Below are 22,676 nucleotides of genomic sequence, written 5' to 3'. Positions count from 1 at the left end.
ATTACCATATTTTTTAAAAGTATAAAAAGATAAGTTCTTCATACAAAAATAAAACAAAAGAAAACATATATATATATATATTTATATATATATAAATTATTTAAAATAAAAAAATATTATTATAAACTTTATATATATATATATATGTATAATATATTATATTCATGATTTATTATGTGGAAAATAAAAAAGATAACAAAATATTCACACATATAAGTATACATAAAGATTTATATATATATATATATAATTCATGTAAATTTATATGTATATAATAATATTATAGTAATATCCTATTTTTTTTATATGAATTTTTGTTTTTTTATTAATTATAAGAGGATATAATAATAAATGATTAAAGAGAAAAATTAATATAAAAAATTAAACATGCTCATTTTTTATTTTTTCACATAATATATATATATATATATATAATATAATATATTCGCCTTTTTTTTTCTTTTTTTTTTTTTTTTTTTGAATATCATTGTAATTTTATACATATTTTTATATAATTTTAAATCTAATATATATTATTTTATTTAATGTTATATTATAATATATAATATATATTATTTTTATAATTATTATTATCCCTGCTAATTCTCCCCTTAAAAAATATATATATATATATTATATATATACATATATATATATATATATATATATATATATATAAATTTGTAAATTTTTAAAAAATAATATGAATGAATAAATATCTTTCTTTGATTTCTTTGTTGTATATATTTGATTAACAATTTTTAATTCATAAAAATATAATATGTAAATCCTTTTCATTTTTTATAATATTTTATTTTAATGTGAAAATTAAATATGCATTTTGGCTACAAATAAAAAAAAGAAAGAAAGAAAGAAAATAAAATAAAAAGAAAAGAAAAACAAAAGAAAAACAAAAAAAATAAAAATATTCAAAAATAAAAAAATAAAAAAATAAAAAAATAAAAAAACACATATGTATAATATATTATATATATACATATCATATACATATAATGCAGTAAAATGTTTGGTTTTTTATTATTTTTTTATTTTATTTTTATTTTTTTTGTATTAATATAAAAAATATGAAATTAATGTCCTACACTTGTTTAAATAATATGTATATATATAAATATATATGCTTGTATAAAAACATTTCATATATTTTTAATACCCATTAATTGTGTATTAAATAATTTAATATTTTTATACTGTTCACGATTTAATATAAAACAGAACAATTTCGTAGGAACTTGTAAATTAATTTGATATATGATATTATTTTTTATTTTATTTTTATTTTTATATTTGTACATTTTATAATTTCCATTTATTATTTATAATTTTTTGTTTTTATTTTATTTTATTAATTTTTTTTTTTTTTTCTGTCTTTTTTTATTATAATGAAGAGATAAATTTATTAACCTCAACCTTATTTAAGTGACTTTTTATAAATACGTTTTTGTTTTTGTTTTTATTTTTATTTTATTTTTTTTTTTTTCTGTACAAAAATATGACACATATAAATATATAAATGTATTAATATATAATTATATAAATGTATGAATATATGAATATATAAATGTATAAATATATGAATATATAAATGTATTAATATATGAATATATAAATGTATAAATATATGTATATATTTTATATTATATATCTATACAACTTGAACAAATTTTCTTATTTACTTAATTATTTTATTTTTTATGTGTTTTTAAAATAATTGTGTGCTTTATTTTTTCTTAGACGAAAGAATATGTATATAAAAAGTTATATATATATATATATATATATATATTTATTTATTTATTTATATGTGTAATATGTAGATTATGATTTCTTTTTTTTTAATAAAATTTAATTTAAGCTATTAAACATAAAAAAAAAAAAAAATAAATAAAAAATAAACAAATATATAAAATTAATATATATTGTAAAGAATAATATATATATATATATATATATATATATATATATATATTTATTCTAGAAACAATTATTAAATATGAAGGTGTAGAATTTTATTTTGTTAATACATATATGATGTTATATTATTTATAAATAAGTATTACTAGTACACGCAAGTTGTTAATCCTTTTATTTTGATCAATGAGATCAAAATAAAATAAGAATAAAACGAAACCACAAATAAATAAATAAATATATATATATATATATATATATATATATATATATATTTATATATAATTTCTATTTAATAATATATCAACAATTTGTAGTCCGATGGAAGGTGCAAATAAATGTGTTATAGGAACAAAGATATTTATCAGAGACAAAAATAAAGTAATATATATATGAAAAATAATAAGTTCAATAAATGTGAACATTTATATATATATATATATATATATATATATATATTTTTATATTTATTTATTTTAATAGGTATGGGCTAGTGCTGAGATTATAAATGAAGATGAAGATAATATTATTGTAAAAACTGAAGATGATGATATAATAAAATTAAAAGAAACTGATGAATTTTATCTTCGAAATTTAGGTATATATATATATATATATATATATATTTATTTATTTATTTATAATAATGGTATTTTTTATTTTTTTTTTCCTTTCTTCTTTTTAGATTTATTTGATTCGAGTGGATTATCTGCTCCCTCAGATCTAACAAAGTTAACCCACTTACATGAAGCTTCCATATTACATAGTTTAAATGTTCGTTTTGATATTGATGAGATATATACATTTACAGGTCCCATATTAATAGCTGTAAATCCTTTTAAGATTATAAAAGATTTATATTCTGATAACATGCTAGCTAAACATGTTCAGCCTATAAAATCTAAAAGTCCTCACATATTCGCTACTTCTAATAGTGCTTATTTAGGTATGTGTAATAATAATAAATCACAGACAATATTAATAAGTGGTGAATCAGGTGCTGGAAAAACAGAATCAACAAAATATGTAATGAAATTTTTAGCATGTGCAGGCTCAGATATAAAAAAAAGATCTTTAATAGAATCACAAGTATTAGAAAGTAATCCTCTTTTAGAAGCATTCGGTAATGCAAGAACTTTAAGAAATAATAATTCTAGTAGATTTGGAAAATATATTGAATTACAATTTTCAGTTGATCATAAAAATTATATTAAAGGCAAATTATGTGGTGCCAAAATTTTAACTTATTTATTAGAAAAAGTTCGTGTGTGTGATCAACAAGAAGGAGAAAGAAATTATCATATTTTTTATCAACTCTGTAAAGCTGTAAAAGAAGCCAATCATGTAAATAATTCAACTATTAATAATAATGAAAGTGAAAATGTTCAAAAATATACTACTCATACTTGTGATGAACATATAAATAATGATATTTCAAAAAAAAATAATATTTATAAGGAAGATAAAAAAATATGGTATCAATTTCCAAGTACAAGCAAATTTAAAAATTTACAAAATGTAGAACCCATGAAAATAGATTTTACAGATTTTAAAGAACATGTACATTTTAGATACTTAACAAAGTCTAGTGTATATGAATTAAATGAAGTTAATGAATTAGAAGAATTCGAATCAACTGTTCATGCTATGCAAACTATTGGTATTAGTAATACAGAACAATATCAAATATTTAAAATTTTAGAAGGTATATTATATATAGGAAATATTTTATTTAATAATGATGATACAAAAGAAGAAGCTACTATATTAGAAGTATCTAATGATGATTTAAAAAAAGCAGCATATTTTTTAGATGTTGATGAAAATGATTTAATAAATTCTTTATGTTATAAAACGATAATAGCAAATAATGAACATTACAAGAAACCTGTGAATTCAAATATAGCTAATGATATTAGAGATGCATTAGCTAGAGCTATATATGGATGCTTATTTTTAAAAGTTGTTGAAAGAACAAATCAATCTATAGGATATATAAAAGATTTAAATTTATTTTGTGGTGTTCTAGATATATTCGGTTTTGAATCATTTCCAATTAATTCATTTGAACAATTATGTATTAATTATACAAATGAATGTTTACAACAATTTTTTAATAACTTTATATTTAAATGTGAAGAAAAATTATATATGGAGGAAGGAATTCTATGGGATCCATTAGATTTCCCAGATAATAAAGATTGTGTAGATATATTAGAATCGAAACCTTATGGTGTATTTTGTATGCTCGATGAAGAATGTTATATACCATCAGGTAAGGATAAAAGTTTTTGTAGCAAAATTATAAGTAAACACACATCAAATAGTAATAGTAATAGTAATAATAATAATAATAATAATAATAATAATAATAACAAGTCGAATAAAAGATTTAAATCTATCAAAACAGATTCTAGTAGTTTTATTATTGTACATTTTGCTGGTGAAGTTGTTTATAATTCTACTGGTTTTCTTGAAAAAAATAAGGATCAATTATCATTAGATGCACAAAAATTATTGTTACATAGTAAGAATGAATATGTATCACATCTTTTTCAAACCTATTTAAGAAGAAATACAGATAAAAGGAAATTTGTTACCGTTTCTAGCGAATTTAAAGAACAACTCAATTTATTAATGACAAGAATAAAAGAAACAGAACCACATTTTATTAGATGTATAAAACCAAATTCGCAGAACGTACCAGATGTATTTGATAGAATATCAGTAAATGAACAATTAAAATATGGAGGTGTTCTACAAGCTATAAAAGTAAGTCGTGCAGGTTATCCAGTTAGATTATCTCATGCAGAGTGTGTTCAAGATTATAAAATTCTTTTAAATAAAGAAGACAGAAACAAATTAGAAATGTATAATAAGGATAACAAACCATGGTCTTATAAGGCTAATTTTATACTATCCAAGTTGTATGTAACTCAAGCGATACAAGAATATATAAATAATCTAAAGTTGTTGAAGGACAAGAAAAAAGAAGAGGAAAATAAATTTTTTGGAAAGCTTTCTTCAAAGAAGAAAAGGGTGCAACATAAAACTAATGCGCTGAATGGTGTGTTAAGTGGTAATGTAGGAGTTGATAATAATGATATAAATATAAAAGATGATACAAATGTGAAAGGTGATACAACTGTGAAAGGTGACGTGAATATAAATGATGACATAAATATAAATGATGACATAAATATAAATGATGACATAAATATAAATGATGACACAAATATAAATGATGACACGAATAATAATATTGAAAAGCCTCCCTGTTGTCATCCTAATGAGATAGACGACGAAAAAAACAATTTGTTCATATGGTCTGTAGGTAAAAATTTATGCTTCTTTAAAAGTGATGCATATAATATTTTATCAACCCTAAGAAGTGATCTTCGTAGTTTAAAGGCCATTGTTATTCAAAAGAATTATAAGGCATATAGAGAAAAAAAATTATACATATTAATGAAAAAAAAAATTGTGATTATACAACGATGGTTTAGAAATCGATTAGATATTATAAGAAAAGAGAAATTAAAAAGACAAGAAGCCGAAAAGTTAATTTGTTCTCATATATATACATATATAATTAGAAAGAGATTTTTATATAAAAGAAATTGTTGTATTCTTATACAGTCACATATAAGAAAATATTTAATGGTAAGATTTTATAAAACATATAGACAGAATTATTATGCAAGTAAAATACAAGCAACATGGAAAGCTTACAAAGAACATACATTTTATAAAAAATTATTGAAAGCTACTAAAAAAATACAATTAAAATGGAAGGGCATATTAGCTAGAAAACAATTGAGAAGATTAAAAATGGAATCTAAAGAAGTGGGTTCTTTATTATCAAGAAATCAAGTATTAATGAATGAATTAAAAAAAGAAAAAAGTGAAAAAATAGAAATAGAAAGTAAACTATTAAAAGCATCTGCAAAAATTGATAAGTTGATTAAAAAAATTGATAATCTAGAAAAAGATAATAAAAATAATGAAAAAGTAATAAAGGAATTGTTACATAAGGTTTCTTTATTATCTCATAAACAATCTAATGATTATATATCATCTAAACATGTATCTAAAAAAAATGAAAATATTAAATTGAAAAAAAATAATAAAGAAATTAATAAGGATATTATGATTCCTTTAAAGAGGGAAGATACAGCACATGTTGATAGTGCAGAAATTTTTAGTGTCAAACGTAATGATATTCATGATGATCATAATGATGTGCGTAATAGTTTTAGCACTGATACTAACTTAACATATTATATAAATAATAATAATAATATGATTAATAATAATGATGATAATATGATTAATAATAATGATGATGATAATTGTAAGGATAATAATTTGATATATACAGAAGAAAGAACAGAAGACCAAAAAATAAGGAATACAATAAAAAATGAAGAGAATGAAGAAAGATGTAGTTTATTAAATAAAATAAAAAAGTTAGAAATTCAAAATAAAGAATATATAAAACAAAATGTAACATTAAATGATAAATATAATAAATTAATAAGTTTCTTAAGACAAATTAAAGATACCAATGGTAATGTATATAATGATATTATAAATAATAATAATATGAATAATTATCATAATAATGGTATATCAAATAAGTTATTAAATAATAATTATTGTAATAATAAATATTTTAAAAATTTTATGAATTTTTCTAGTTATAATAGTAATCCTTTAATAGACTCTAAAATTGAGAATAACCTAAATTATGATAATAAGAGTTCTTTTAAAAAAAATGATGGAATTGTAGATATTCTTGTATGTGGACCACGGAATGTAGGGAAGACTAGTTTGATAGAAGATTTATTTGTACGTTTAGGAGATGAAGATAATTTAGGTTTATTAAGAAAAAATAAAAAGGTTGTAAATAATGATTTAAGTTGTCATAATTATTACAATACATATATTATAACACATAAATGTTCACAAATAAAAATTGTAGATTGTGGATATTCTTCGAATAAAAATGTTGAAGAATCCTTATTTAATTATATAAAAAATTCTATATGTATTATAATAGTATTTGATGCTACAAATAAAGAATCAATAAATCCAGCAGTACATTTATTACAAGAAGCTTCATTAATTAATGTAAAGAAAACAACTAAATTATTTTTATTTGAAAATATATTTAATGAAAAAATTAATTTAAATCATAATATAAATGATGTATCCTATGCTGTACGTGTAGCTAAAGCATGTAATGCATTTTATATAAAAGCATTAGATATATATGATATAGTTAATAATTATGCCAATGAAATAACATTACATTCTAATTATTTCTTGGATAATTCTCATAATAATTATAATTATCTTACATCTGTTTATAATAATCAATATGGTCATCAACATAATAATAATAATATTAAGGATAAAGATAAATATGCTAACGAATCAGCATACCTTAATCATATAAACAAAATTAAAAAGAAAACTCACAGTTTTATGTCTTTATATCATGAAGAATCATTTAAAGATAGTGACGACGCTGTGTTATCATCTTTTTTAAATAAATCCAACGATGTAATAAAATCTAAACGAGTAGACCTAAACAAAAATAAATATTATCAAAATATTACTAGTAGTAGTAGCAATAATAATAATAATAATAATAATATTTATTCAGTTGTGAATACTATAAAAGCTATATGTGGCATTCAGAATAACAATAAGAAGAATCAACACTTACAATTGTTGAGGGAATCAATGCCTTTAAACAATTATGTATATGGTAATAAAAAATATAATTCAGATCTTGGAAGAGGTTTACAACCAGTGTATGAAATAACTCTTAAAGGGAATACACCTATAACATATTTGTGTATGGGTCAAGATAATGTGAATAAAAATTATATATTATTATCTGTAGGATGTAAGGATGGTGTTATATATATATATAAGTGTTTTAGAACAAGTTTAGAGTTAAAAAATGATTACTTTTATTATTACAATGATGATAGTAGTATATACAACAGTAATAATAATAATAATCATAATCATAATAATAATCATAATAATAATAATAATAATAATAATGTGGGGAATAATATGGATAACATGAATATACAAAATAATGATAATAATAATATTGTTGGGTGTGAAGAGAGTGGGAAGAAAAACAGCATTATATCATTAAAGAATGATAGTTATAATACATATGATGAAAATAGCACATGTACAAAATTATTATCCAAATTATCAGGTCATAAAAGGGCAATAACATGTTTAGTTTTTTCCTTTTCAGAAGATAAAATAATATCATCATCAATAGATAAAACAATAAAAATATGGGAAGTATCTACCGGTTTTTTATTAAAAGTATTTTCTGATTCTTCAGCAACATTATCTGTATTATTATTTCCAACTAATCTAGATATTTTTTTATGTTCCAACTGTACATCTTTATTACGAATAGTAAATTTAAACAGTGGTCAAGTATATCAAAAAGTTAAAGTCGAGAGTGAGATAAGAGCACTTGAAATGGATGATACTTGTTTAAATATATTTGCAGGTTCAAAAAATGGAACAATATATGTATTAGAAGTTATATATAATGAAAGAGTAGAAATAAAATTTCGTTTCCTTTTTTCTTTATCACCAATAACATGTATAAAGTTTATACCAAGACATTCAATTAAAACATCTCCAGGAATTATTGTAAATTCATGTGATAATCATATAGGTATTATAGAATGTATATATGGAAACAAAGGAATATTAACAACATTATCTGTCAAACATAGAATACGAATAAATCATGCATTGCTTCCTATACGCAATTGTTATTCAAAATATGGAGGAGGATGGGTGGTGTCAGGTTCAGAGGACGGAAACATATATATTTGTTCTTTATTACCTCAATCGAATTATAAGTTGATCTTTTTAAAGCACCACAAGGTATAAAATAAACACCAACAGATGAAAAAAAAATATGTGTATGTATATATATATGTATATGTGTATTTATATGTGTATTTATATATGTATGTATTTTTTATTTCTATAAAAAAATATATAAATAATTATAAATCCACCTCATACATATAATATATTTTTTATTTAGGCACCCGTAATGGCTGTTGTTGTTAATAGCATTGATACTTTAATGGTTTCAGCAGATTCAAAAGGAAACATAGTTTTTTGGCGTAGATCCTTTGTATAATAAAATGATATTCTAAATATTGTACATATATATATATATGTATATATTTATGTGTGTATATTTGAATATATTCCTATGTATTTATTTTTAAGTGTATAATATGTTTAATTTTTTATTCACATGTGTGTTTTTTTTTTAAATAATATTTATTGAATAAATATAATGTTATTAATGGTTTTATATATATATTATATGTATATATTTATTTATTTATTAATTTATTATTATTATTATTTTTTTTTTTTTTTTAATGTAACTTAAAAATAACATAAAAAAAAAAAGAAAAAAGAATGAGATATGTAAAAAATTTGCTGAAAATGAAAATTGCAAATGTGTACAAAAATAAATAAAAAAAAAAAAATTTCTGTTTTTTAATATATATTCATATGAAAAAGGTAAAACAATATATATAGATTATAAGAATTTATATATATTATAAATATATGTGTATATATATTAAAAAAAAAAAGAGATCTTCTTTATGATATATGTATATTTTAATTTTTCCCTATACGAAAAAATATAAGTTAAAAAAATGGTTATATAATATATATATATATATATATATATATTTATTTATTTATGAATTTCATTTTTGTTGTCGTTTATATATATATTATTTGACGTAATTTTTTTTTAACTATATGTATGAATATTAAAAGAAATATTATGATAATATAAACTTTTTAATGTTATCTTTTTCTTTTTCTTTTCTTTTTTTTTTTTTTATGTGATATTGATTTATATGCCTAGGTCGAAAAAAGAAGAAGAAAAAAAAAAAAAAAAGGAAATTCATAAAATATATACTTATATATATATATATATGAATAAATAATTACATATTATATATATTAATATATTAATAAATTTTTTACATATTTAAAATACGTACAATTAATTATATCTATGTAATATTATATATAATATATACATATATATGTATATATATATATACAACATGACTTTATAGTACTTGAACATTAGATATATAGTTTTATTTAGAATTATAGATATAATTCTTAATGTAATTTTTTTCAATTAAATTCAAGTTAGATTTGTTTCTGTTTTTAAAAGAATTTGTAATGTTAATAATTGTTTTTTAATAACTGTAAAAAAAAAAAATAATAAAATAAATAAATAAACACAAACGCAAACGTAAACATATATATATTATATATATATATAATGTATGATGTTATGATAAAAATTTATGATATATATATATATATATATTTTTTTTTCGTTTTCTTTTTAATTCTTTTTATATATATGAAAGAAATAAGAAAGAAAACATGATAATTAATAATTAGTTATTTAAAAAAAAAAAAAAAAATTAACCTATATAAATATAAACTATTATATATATATATAATATATATATAATATATATAATATATATAATGACAAATGTATGGGAGTTTATATAAAAGTTATGTGACAGTATAAAAAAAATATAATGATAGAAAAAATGTAATAATAAATATATTATTTATAATAATAAACAGAATATATTTAATAAAAGATGTATATGTTGTTGTAATATAGATGAATATTATATTTAGAAAGTCACATGAAGAATAAATGTTCAATGTGACGCGTGTCCATAAAATTACATAATTTAAATACATACAAAGAGAAATAAATATATAATAGAATATAACAAAAAATATAAATATATAAATATATAAATATAAAAATATATATAAATATATTTATATATATATATATATATATTTTTTTTTTTTTTTTTTTATTATTTACCTTTTTGTTGTATTATTTTTTTCATGATGATGAAGAAGAAAAATATCGATATAGAGGAGCTTAAAAGGCTCATTGAAGAAAGTAGCATGAAGAAAAGATTTGTAAAAGATATAAAAAGTAATTGTGAAATAAAAAGTATTAGATTTGGTATTATGAGTAAAGAGGATATAATAAAATATTCAGAAGTGAAAATAATGAATAGAGAGATGTATAAGAATAATAGTGGTATACCTTATCCTTATGGTGTTTTAGATTTAAAACTTGGAGCTCATAAAAGTAATTCTATATGTGAAACATGTAATAAAAGATTAATTAATTGTTCAGGACATTTTGGTTATATAGAATTAAATTATCCAGTATTTCATATTGGTTATTATAAATATATTATACATATATTATATTGTATATGTAAATATTGTTCAAACATATTATTATCAAAAGAAAAAATTGAATTTTATTGTAATTTAAAAAAAAAGAGTACAGATGATTCCTTTTATAAAAAACATTTATTTAAAAGAATATTAAATAATTGTAAAAAAGTAAATAAATGTTATATATGTGGTAGTCCACAAGGAGTAATTAAAAAAATAATAAAGCCTAGCTTAGATCAATTTATGAAATTAAAACATATATTAAAAATAAAAGAAAATGGGAAAATGATTATAAAAGAAGAAGATTTAAATAGTTTATATGTTTTGAAATTATTTAAAAATATTAATCCTTATCATGTTAAATTATTAAATATAGAAAATCCAGAAAAATTAATTATAACTGCTTTATTAGTACCACCGAATACAATCAGACCATCTGTTATAATTGATGAACATGGAACAGCTGAAGATGATTTAACTTGTATTCTTTCTGAAATAACACAATTAAATAATACTATATATAATCAATGTACTAATGGATATCAAACCAATCAATTTCTAGGGAATGTCGAATTCTTACAATTACAAATTACAAGATTTATTAATAGTGATTCACCAGCAGTGTCACAATTATTAGCAACACAAAATATATCTAAGCCAGGAAGAGGGATTTGTCAAAGATTAAAAGGAAAAGAAGGAAGATTTAGATGTAATTTATCAGGAAAAAGAGTTGACTTCTCTAGTAGAACAGTCATATCACCTGATCCTAATATATCTATAGATGAAGTGGTGATACCAAAAATTATTGCCATGAGATTGACATATCCTGAGACAGTTAATAAATATAATATTGATAAATTAAAAAGGTTAATAAAAAATGGTTGTAATAAATGGCCAGGAGCAAATTATATAATAAAGAAGTCAAAAAAGGCTATCGACCCATCTTCAGACATTAATACCATTCACAATATGAATAATATGAATAATAGTAGTAATATATTTAATGTTATTAATAATTATATTAATAACAACAGTAACAATGTTAGATATAATATAAAAGATGTTAATAATAATTCGTATACTACTAATAGTAATAATACCTTAAAAGATATATCTCACATAGATAATGTGAACAATGATATAAACAATAGTAATAATAATAATAATAATAATAGTAATAATAATAGTAATAATAATAATAATAATAGTAATAATAATAGTAATAGTATTAGTAATATTTATAATAATAATAGTTATAGTCACACACAAGATAATGAAGAAGAAAGGAAAAATAGTCAATTCAATAAAATAAGTTTAAAATATGCAAATAAAAATCATGTTATACAACATTTAAATATTGGAGATATAGTTGAAAGACATATATGTGATGGAGATATTGTTTTATTTAATAGACAACCATCTTTACATCGTATGTCTATTATGTGTCATAAAGCAAAAATTATGGATTACAAAACTTTTCGTTTTAATGAGTGTGTATGTTCTCCTTATAATGCTGATTTTGATGGTGATGAAATGAATTTGCATGTACCTCAAACAGAAGAAGCTCGTGCTGAAGCTTTATATTTAATGAGTGTAAAACATAATTTAATAACTCCTAAGAATGGAGAAGTGATAATAGCATTAACACAAGATTTTTTATCTGCATCTTATATAATTACAAATAAAGATACATTTTTAGATAGAGATACATTTTGTTTATTATGTTCTTATTTTTCTGATGCTTCATTATATATTGAATTACCTATTCCAGCTATATTAAAACCAAAAGAATTATGGACAGGAAAACAATTAATTAGTGTGTTAATAAAACCAAATAAAAAAGAGAATACAATTATTAATTTTGAAATACAAGAAAGAGAATATTCTAATAAATATGGAGATTTAAAACATTTATGTGTAAATGATTCTTATGTTTGTTTTTATAAATCTGAATTAATATGTGGTTCTTTAGGGAAAAAAGTATTAGGTTCATCAAAGTATGGTTTATTTTATTATTTAATTCATCACAATTCAAGTCATATAGCATTAAAGATTATGAATAGATTATCTAAATTAACTAGTAGATATTTTTCTAATAAAGGTATGACTATAGGAATTGACGATGTAACACCATCACCAACATTAACTGAGAAAAAAAAAGATTTATTATTAAAAGGATATGAAAAAGTAAATAATGAAATTCTATTATATAATGAAAAGAAAATGCAAATACAACCAGGATGTACATTAGAAGAAACATTAGAAATCAAAGTGAAAAGTATACTTGACGATTTAAGAAATGATGCTGGAAAAACGTGTAATCAGTATTTACATTATTTAAATAAACCATTAATTATGTTTAATTCAGGAGCTAAAGGAGCATTAATTAATATAGCACAAATGATTGCATGTGTAGGACAACAAAATGTTGCAGGTCAAAGAATACAAAATGGTTTTATAAATAGAACATTACCACATTTCCATTTTCATTGTAAAGATTCAGAAAGTAGAGGATTTGTACAGAACTCTTTTTATACAGGTTTAAGTCCAACCGAATTTTTTTTTCATACTATGTCAGGTAGAGAAGGTTTAGTAGATACAGCTGTAAAAACAGCTGAAACTGGTTACATGCAAAGAAGACTTATGAAAGCTTTAGAAGATTTATCAATTCATTATGATTATTCTGTAAGATCATGTGATAAACAAATAGTACAATTTATATATGGAGATGATGCATTAAATCCTTCTTATATTGATAATAATAATACATATCTTGATCAGTTTGATAAAGTATTTGATCATATTGTATCTATATCATCTAGTCATTTGTTATTATCTTATAAAAATCAAATGCCGCACATGGATAACATACATCATAAAAATAAAGCAACTAATAATAAATGTGATAAAAATAGAAAATGTGATAGTAATAACAAATGTGATAAAAATAGAAAATGTTATAGTAATATCAAATGGGATAAAAATAGAAAATGTTATAGTAATAACAAATGTGATAGTAATATCAAAAGTGATAGTAATATCAAATGTTATAGTAATAATTGTTATGTCCATAACGAATCATTTGTTATACATAATATTATTAACAGACTGGTTTCCAATAATATTGTAGAAGAAGATCTATTCATACCTTTACAACATGATGAATTCTTAGTTAAAAAAATTATGGAATATTATACAAATATGGAATGTAATTATCAAGATATTATCACTAGTTTAGATTTAAATAAAAATATTCCATTTATAAATGATCAGGAGGAAAATGATTCTTCTTCGAAGCTAAGTATAGAAGAACATATAACTGTTAATAATACATGTAATGATAATAATACATATATTGAACAAATGGAAATGAAAAAATTATATAAAAATAAAAGAAAAGAAAAACAATCATTTAAAGCAACAATAACAGATATACATGACGATTCTCAAGAATGCATCAACAAAGTCGTAACAAAAAATGCATGTGTTGCCTCAGATAAAAAAAAAGAAGAAATCTATCATTGTAATGATAATATTTCATGTGATTATATGAAATGTACAGATATACAAAACAAACATCATTTACTTAACCATCAGTTGTCTTTAATACAAAATAATGTCATATTACCACCTAAAGATTATCATTCCATCTATCATTTTGTAAATGAATATAGAAATGTTGTCGAAATAAAAAATTTGATCGATAAAAAAAAAATTTTCCTGAACAATTCAGAAAAAAAATTCGTACAGTCAAAATATAATAGCATGAGTAAAAACTTAAAAAAAAAAATCGAGATAATTAATAATATATATAGAAATGAAAAGAAGAAATTAAATCGATGGAAAAATAAAATGGACAATCATGAAGATTATTGGTCATCTGATCAGGATTCTGTGATTGTAAAGAAAATTATAAAAATAAAAAATAAAGAAAAAAGAATATATCATCTTAAAGAAGAAAAGGAAAATATTGATATAAATAATTATAAACTCACAACAACAACTAATAATAATAATAATAATGATGATAATAATAATGATAATGATAATAATGATGATAATAATAATAATGATAGTAATAATAATAATAATAATAATACTGAATTTACAACAACTATTCATATAGGTGATAAAAATAATGACTTCTCTGAAGAATTTTTTTATAATATAAATGAAAATGATATATTATATCATAATAAATATTATAGACAAATATTTAAAAATGTAATTGGTTTTGTTAGTGTTTTTGAATATGTAGAATCATACAAACAACATTATATTTTATTTCCATATGAAATAATAAAATGGACTAGCTTTTTATTAGAATATTTAACAGATATCATTCCTACTAATATATTTCTTCATACGAAATTATCTAAAAAAGAAAAACCAACTCATCAAAAAAATACGGGGAAAATGAAAATATATATGGAAGAAATAAAAAAATGGTTATTTATTAAAGCTATAAATATATATAAATATTTTAGTTTTAAAAAATCTATTGAATTAATTAAAAAAAATGATTATTTTAATTATATTATTAAAAATTATGATATATCACATAGATATATTATTCATAATTATTCTTTTATTAATTTAAAACAGTTATATCTTTTTATCTTTTTTAATATATATAAATATTTTAAATATATATCTACACCAGGTGATGCTGTAGGTTCAATATCAGCTCAGTCCATTGGTGAGCCCGGAACACAAATGACATTGAAAACTTTTCACTTTGCAGGTACTTACAAAATTTAAAAAAATAAATAAATATCAAATGCTTGTAATGGGTTAATAATTCCAACATTGTGTATATTACATATATATATATATATATATTATATATATGTATATTTTTTTTTTTTTTTTTTTTTTTTTTTTTTTTTTGTTAGGTGTGGCTAGCATGAATGTGACATTAGGTGTTCCTAGAATAAAAGAAATAATTAACGCATCTAACAGTATTCAAACACCAATATTAAACATCCCTTTAGAAGTGAACGATAATTATAATTTTGCTTTAATGATGAAATCTAAATTAGAAAAGACAACAATACGTGATATTTGTATGTATATAAAAGAAGATTATACTAGTCGAGGTGTATTTCTATCTGTAAAATTTAATGAAGAATTAATTCAGAAGCTTTTTCTAAATATCAATGCATACAATATCAAAGATATTATATTAAAACAAAGTCATATTAATAAAATAAAAATTAATAAAATACATATTAATGTAATAAATAAATACAAATTACATATTTCTTTAAAAAATGATGAATTTATATTTTTTCAAATGGAATCCTTAAAAAAAGGTTTACTAGATCTATTGATTTATGGAGATAAAGATATTAAAAGGTGTATCATAAAAAAAGAAGATATTGAAGTAACAGATAATGAAGATGAAATATGTGATGATATGGGTGAGTATTATAATGTTTCTCAAGGCACAAAGGTATATGAAAAAACAGATAATAATAAAGACGAAAATAATATTGCTATTCGTGTTAAGAAAGAAGAAAGTGATGATAATCTCGAGAAGAGAGAGAATATTATTCATATGCCAGAAAAGGATAGCGTTGTTAGTGAATTGAAGAGTGAAGAAAAAAAGGATGTTGAGGAGGATAATAAAATTGATGATAATATAATTGATGATAATATAAATGATGATAATATAATTGAGGATAATAAAATTGAGGATAATATAAATGATGATAATATAAATGATGATAATAAAATTGATGATAATATAATTGATGATAATATAAATGATGATAATATAATTGATGATAATAATAATAAAATTGATGTCATTAACAATGATGGAAACAATCTTAATGACAATGGTAGCATATTAGAAAATGTCGAAGAACATTTTATAGAAAGGTTAAGATACAAAATAAAAGAAAAAAATGCTAAAAAAGAAAATATAAATAAAGAACCCAACCTTATAAATTTAGACACTATAAATTTAGATACATTAAACTTTGATGAAATAAATGTACATGATATTAATAATGAGAAAATCGAATTTTATGATGAAAATTTAAATATATGTCATGGAAACAAAAAACATATTCAAAAAAAAAAAAAAAAAAAAACTGTATACTCAATATTAGTAGAAGGAAATTCATTGAATTATGTTCTTGGTTTAGAAGGTGTTGATTTTAAGCACATCATTTCTAATCATGTCATAAACGTTTTTCAAGTAATTAACAAAAAACGGAAGATACATATGTAAATATATATATATATATATTTGTAAAATATTCTTTATATTTTATTTTTTTTCTTAGGTTTTGGGTATAGAAGCAGCCAGAATAACAATAATAAATGAAATTAAAAAATGTGTAGAAGCTTATAGTATTGATATAGATATTAGACACATTATGCTCCTAGCCGATATTATGGCCTTTACGTTAGTTTATTTAAAGATATATAAATATATATATATAAATATATTTATATTTATTTATTTATATATCCTTTTAGTTAGCTACATTTTTATATCTTCTTATATTATTTTTTTTTTTTTTTTTTTTTTTTTTTTAGTGGAGATATTTTAGGTATAAACAGGTTTGGAATACAAAAGGCTCGACAGAGTACCTTAATGTTAGCATCTTTTGAAGAAACCAATGAACATTTATTTGTTTCATCATTTTTTAAAAATGTGGATGAAATAAATAATATAAGTGAGAGTATAATTGTAGGAAAAAACATACCTATTGGAACTGGAGCCTTTCAACTTCTTTATGATTATAAATTGTAAGTTTGAAAAGAAAAAAAAATATATATATTGTTCATAGTATGGATATTATAAGAATATTATATATATATATATATATATATATATATATATATGTATGTATTTTTTTTTTTTTTTTTTTTTTCAGTGAGAAGGAAACAAAAAATTTAACACTCCTCGAAAGGGCAGAAAGAGAAATGGCAATAGATTATTAAATATATCCTATATATATATATATATATATATATATTGTTTTAATTAATTATTATTTTATTTTTTTATATATATATTTTTTTAAACAATATAATTAATTGTATATATTATAATTAACGAAATATTTTATTTTATAAATCTATTATTTATTTATATGATTAATATATGACAATCCATGGAGATTGTTTTATAATTTATTAAATTGTTATATTATATTATATATATATTATATATATATATATATGTATATATATTTTTTATAATGTTATTATATTTCTTGTCAATTTTTTTTTGTTGAATCAACATTTTTTTTATATAAAACACAACCCTTTTGTATAAAATAAAATAAAAGAATATATTTATAAGAATATTCACCTATATTTAAAAAAAAAAAAAAGAAGAAATTATATGTATATATATAATATGTATATATAAATATATATTATAAATAAATGTTTAGTCATATATACATACACAAAATTTTAATATATAATTAAAAATATCTTTTTTTTTCTTCTTTTTTTTTCTTTTATTTTAAATGTTATGGAAAAATGAATAGGTATCTAAAAAACTGAAATATAAATAAAAAAAGCTTGATACTGAAAATAATAACAATATTATATATATAAGAAGATATATATAAAAGTAATAAATGTATATAGGAATATGTACATATAATATATATATATATTTATATATATATGTATGTTTTTAAAAAAAGAGAATCCTTTATATTAAAAAGCATATTATTTCTTATATATTTATATAATATTTACATTTATTTAATTTTACTTACGAATGACCGATTATAAAGTAGCATCTGCGTGCATTGAGGAACTGAAAGAAATTTGTAGTGAATTACTAAATGCTAAAGAAGAAGAAGTATTCAATAAGCTTAGTTTATATGACGAATTTGAAGAGAAAATAAAAAAAATACAACCAATAATAACAAGAATTAGAATAAGAAGAAATGAAACTAATGAAGAAAAAAAGATATATGGAGAAAAGATGATAAAAAATGTTGATGTTTTATTAGAAAGGTTTGATATATTATATAATATATATGAAGAAGAATTGACTGTATTTAAAGAAAATTATGAAATTGAAAAAAATAAAAGAATTGAAAAAAAGTTATTAGAAGAAAAAGAAAAAGAAAATAATGAAAAAGAATTACTTAATAGAGGAAGAATAAAAACACAATTAGAACAAGAAGAGATTTTAAAAAAGAATTTAGAAAAAGAAAATTTACTAAAAAAAGAACAAGAAGAATATAATAATAAAATGAATAGAATAGAAACTATGAAAACCATAATTAAAGAGAAATGTTCTTTTTTATATGATGAAATATCAAATGCATGTAATAAATATGAAACTATTAAATATATTTATACACAATTAAATGGAAATAATGTTAATATTAATAATATATATACAAATATTATAAATGATAATGAAAATGAACTTTTATTAAATAATTCTATATATTTTATTGATTGTATATATATGATTTATAAAAATAATGAATTCAAATTATTTAAAGAAGCATTAAAAAATTTAATAGAATATTTAGAAGAATTAGTTAAAAATATAGATAACCAACAATTAAAATTAATTAATCTTATGAATAAAACTTTTCAAAAAAATATACTTTCAAAAAAAGGTATCTTATTTTTATTTATTTTAATTGGTTTTGTTTTAAAAAAAACAGATGAAATTTTACCAATATTAAAAAATATAAATACAGATATTAATAACGAAAATATATATATTTATTTAGAAGAACCTAATATTACAACTAATTATGATCAATGGATATTATGGTTCCAGCATATACAAAAATGTGTCACCATATTATGTACCTTTTTTAGACATATACATAAATTTTCTGATATCCCAGATGATGAAAAAATAAAATCCATATTTTTATATTTAAAAGAAAAGTTTTCAAATGAACAGAATGTATCCACATTAGGAACATGAAATATAAAAAAAATTAAAAAATAAAATGAAAATAAATAATATATATATATGTACATATATATGTATTTATATATGTATTTATATATATATTTATATATGTACGTGTGAGCTACATTTAGTGTCATATTTTTTTCACTTGACCCCTTTTAATATATTTGCCACTTTAATTAATTCACTAAATTTTGCACACACATGATAATCAGACATTTTGTTTGTTATATATGTTTTGGATATATTAATTTCCACAATTTTTTTTTTTTTCTTACAAGCGAAATGACACAAATTAGTAGCTGTTGATACTGTTGATGATGTGCCAATTACTAAAAGTAAATCACATTTTGTTATTTCTTCCTCTGCTTCTTTTAAAAGATCTGATGAAACAACCTCTCCAAATAATACAATGTTCGGTTTAAATATTCCTCCACAAGGACATTCAGGTGGTAACTGATGCATAAAATGAGATGTTTTCTGTAACATTATTTTATTTAATTTTACTATTTTATTACATGTACAACATACTGCTTCAAATACATTCCCATGTAATGATATAACCTTTGTATTCCCACTTGCTTCATGTAATCCATCGACATTCTGTGTTACTACTGATTTTAAATAACCCAAACTTTCTAAAGTTGATAATGCTGCATGACCATTGTTTATTTCTATTTCATAGTCAGATGATATATCTCGTATTACTTCCCATATCTTCTCAGGATACTTCCAGAAACCCCATATAGTTCCATATATTCTTGGGTCATACTTACTCCATATCGAATTCGATGACCCTCGGAAACTTGGGATGTTACTTTCTGCTGATGTACCTGACCCTGTTAAGGCAACGACGTGTTTGCACTTTTTTATTATTTTGGCTAGCTCCTCCAAAGTAATACTTTGTGTGTCTTTTTTCAAAAAGGAAATCATTAAATTACCCATAATATATAATTATTTTAATGCTATCAATTATATGTTATATATATGTATATATATATTTTACATATATATATATATATATATTTTATTCATATTATACATGTATATATTATACATATATATATATATATTTTTTTTTTTTTTTGTGCATTGATTGTACTTTCTGGGATTATTAAATAATAGCAATATTATTCTACTTTATTTTTCATGTTAATATTTATAAAAAATATGTAAATTTTTTTTAGAAAAAGAAAAACATGAAACAAAGTTTTTTTTTTTTTTTTTTTTTTTTTTTTTTTTTTTTTTCAATACGATATACAAGTGTTAAATTTAAAAAAATTATGTTAATAGCTTATAAGTTGTAATATAAATTTTAATAACTTCAGGAATAAAAAATATATATTAATATACAATTATAAATGTAGTGTTTTGAAAAAAAGCAGCGTCTTAATAAATTATATAGAAGGGTGTCACATTATAAATCTTTTAATTATATATGTATGTATTATTTTAATATTTTCATTACAAATATTATATCATATGAATTATATATTTTACACAATTTTTATAAAAACAAGGGAAAAAATAAAAACCCTTGTAATATTTGAACAAAAGGACCTTCTAATACGATAAATTATATAAAATAAATAAATATATATATGTGTGCGTGTATATATATATATATATATATATTATTTTATAATGTTAAATATCCATTTATTATATTTGTTATAATATTATCATTTTGTTGTTTTACTACGTAAATATATTTTTAAAATAATTTTATGATTTTTTCCTTTTTTTTATATAATTATATGGACATTTATATAATATATATATATTTATTTAAAGAAATTAAATGGACAATCAAGAGGAAGAATAATTATATATATATATATATATATATATATATATATATACATATACATATTATGCACCTTCCTGTTTTATATTTTTTTAACACCTTTAAATATATACACATAATAGTTAAGAGATTTATTGTAAAAAAAAAAAAATATACAATAATATTACAATAAAAACTAGTATGTCTTATAATATTGTGGTATATTCATTTGAAGAGATAAAATAATAATAAACATATTATAAATTTATTTTATATCAGTTATATTTTTATGCTTTCAATGTGCATAGAATATTAAATGAAATTATAATTTTTCATAATTCCCAAACAAAAAAAAAAAAAAAAAAAAAAAAAAAAATACCTTTTTGAAGTTGAGAGAATAATACATATAATATTAGATATACATACACATATAATATTTAATTTATTTATAAATTTTTTAATATTTTTATTTTTGTTCCTCTCCGTTTTGTTACGGCAAAATCAACACTACTTAACAAGAAGCTGCCCTAATATGGGCGTTGAAAATACCGGGAATATGAAGAGAAATATCAATACAACTTTTATTTTGGGAAAATAAAAAATTGAATGATAACTTAATTTAGGTTAAAAAATAAATAACGATAAAATATTCAAAAAAAAAAAAATTAAATCGTTGAGTGTAATTTAACCATA

The 22,676-nt window shown here is 19.9% G+C and overlaps 4 protein-coding genes and 1 non-coding gene across 5 annotated transcripts; 3 read left to right on the top strand and 2 right to left on the bottom strand.

The window, feature by feature from the left end:
- Positions 1-2,253: 2,253 nt before the first annotated feature.
- PADL01_1328100 (myosin C) lies at positions 2,254-9,139 on the top strand (the record flags this gene model as incomplete). Its single annotated transcript, XM_028683829.1, has 4 exons — positions 2,254-2,313; positions 2,416-2,530; positions 2,618-8,874; positions 9,041-9,139. The coding sequence occupies 4 exons, from the start codon at positions 2,254-2,256 to the stop codon at positions 9,137-9,139; spliced, it is 6,531 nt and encodes a 2,176-aa protein (XP_028539968.1).
- Positions 9,140-10,926: 1,787 nt separating this feature from the next.
- Positions 10,927-18,231, top strand: PADL01_1328000 (DNA-directed RNA polymerase 3 largest subunit; the record flags this gene model as incomplete). The annotated part of the gene is made up of 5 exons (XM_028683828.1): positions 10,927-16,015; positions 16,167-17,479; positions 17,568-17,689; positions 17,824-18,036; positions 18,165-18,231. The coding sequence occupies 5 exons, from the start codon at positions 10,927-10,929 to the stop codon at positions 18,229-18,231; spliced, it is 6,804 nt and encodes a 2,267-aa protein (XP_028539967.1).
- A 796-nt stretch (positions 18,232-19,027) lies between these two features.
- Positions 19,028-20,209, top strand: PADL01_1327900 (conserved Plasmodium protein, unknown function; the record flags this gene model as incomplete). The annotated part of the gene is made up of 1 exon (XM_028683827.1): positions 19,028-20,209. The coding sequence occupies one exon, from the start codon at positions 19,028-19,030 to the stop codon at positions 20,207-20,209; it is 1,182 nt and encodes a 393-aa protein (XP_028539966.1).
- A 132-nt stretch (positions 20,210-20,341) lies between these two features.
- Positions 20,342-21,142, bottom strand: PADL01_1327800 (transcriptional regulatory protein sir2a; the record flags this gene model as incomplete). Its single annotated transcript, XM_028683826.1, has 1 exon — positions 20,342-21,142. The coding sequence occupies one exon, from the start codon at positions 21,140-21,142 to the stop codon at positions 20,342-20,344; it is 801 nt and encodes a 266-aa protein (XP_028539965.1).
- A 1,310-nt stretch (positions 21,143-22,452) lies between these two features.
- PADL01_1327700 lies at positions 22,453-22,676 on the bottom strand. Its single transcript, XR_003699379.1, has one exon. It is a non-coding gene; the product is annotated as a Plasmodium RNA of unknown function RUF1 (non-coding RNA).

The sequence above is a fragment of the Plasmodium sp. gorilla clade G2 genome (genome assembly GCF_900097015.1).
Source record: "Plasmodium sp. gorilla clade G2 genome assembly, chromosome: 13".
NCBI lineage: Eukaryota > Apicomplexa > Aconoidasida > Haemosporida > Plasmodiidae > Plasmodium > Plasmodium adleri (nom. inval.).
The sequence above is the reverse complement of the archived record's forward strand: the minus strand, read 5'-3'. Positions and strand labels throughout refer to the sequence as shown.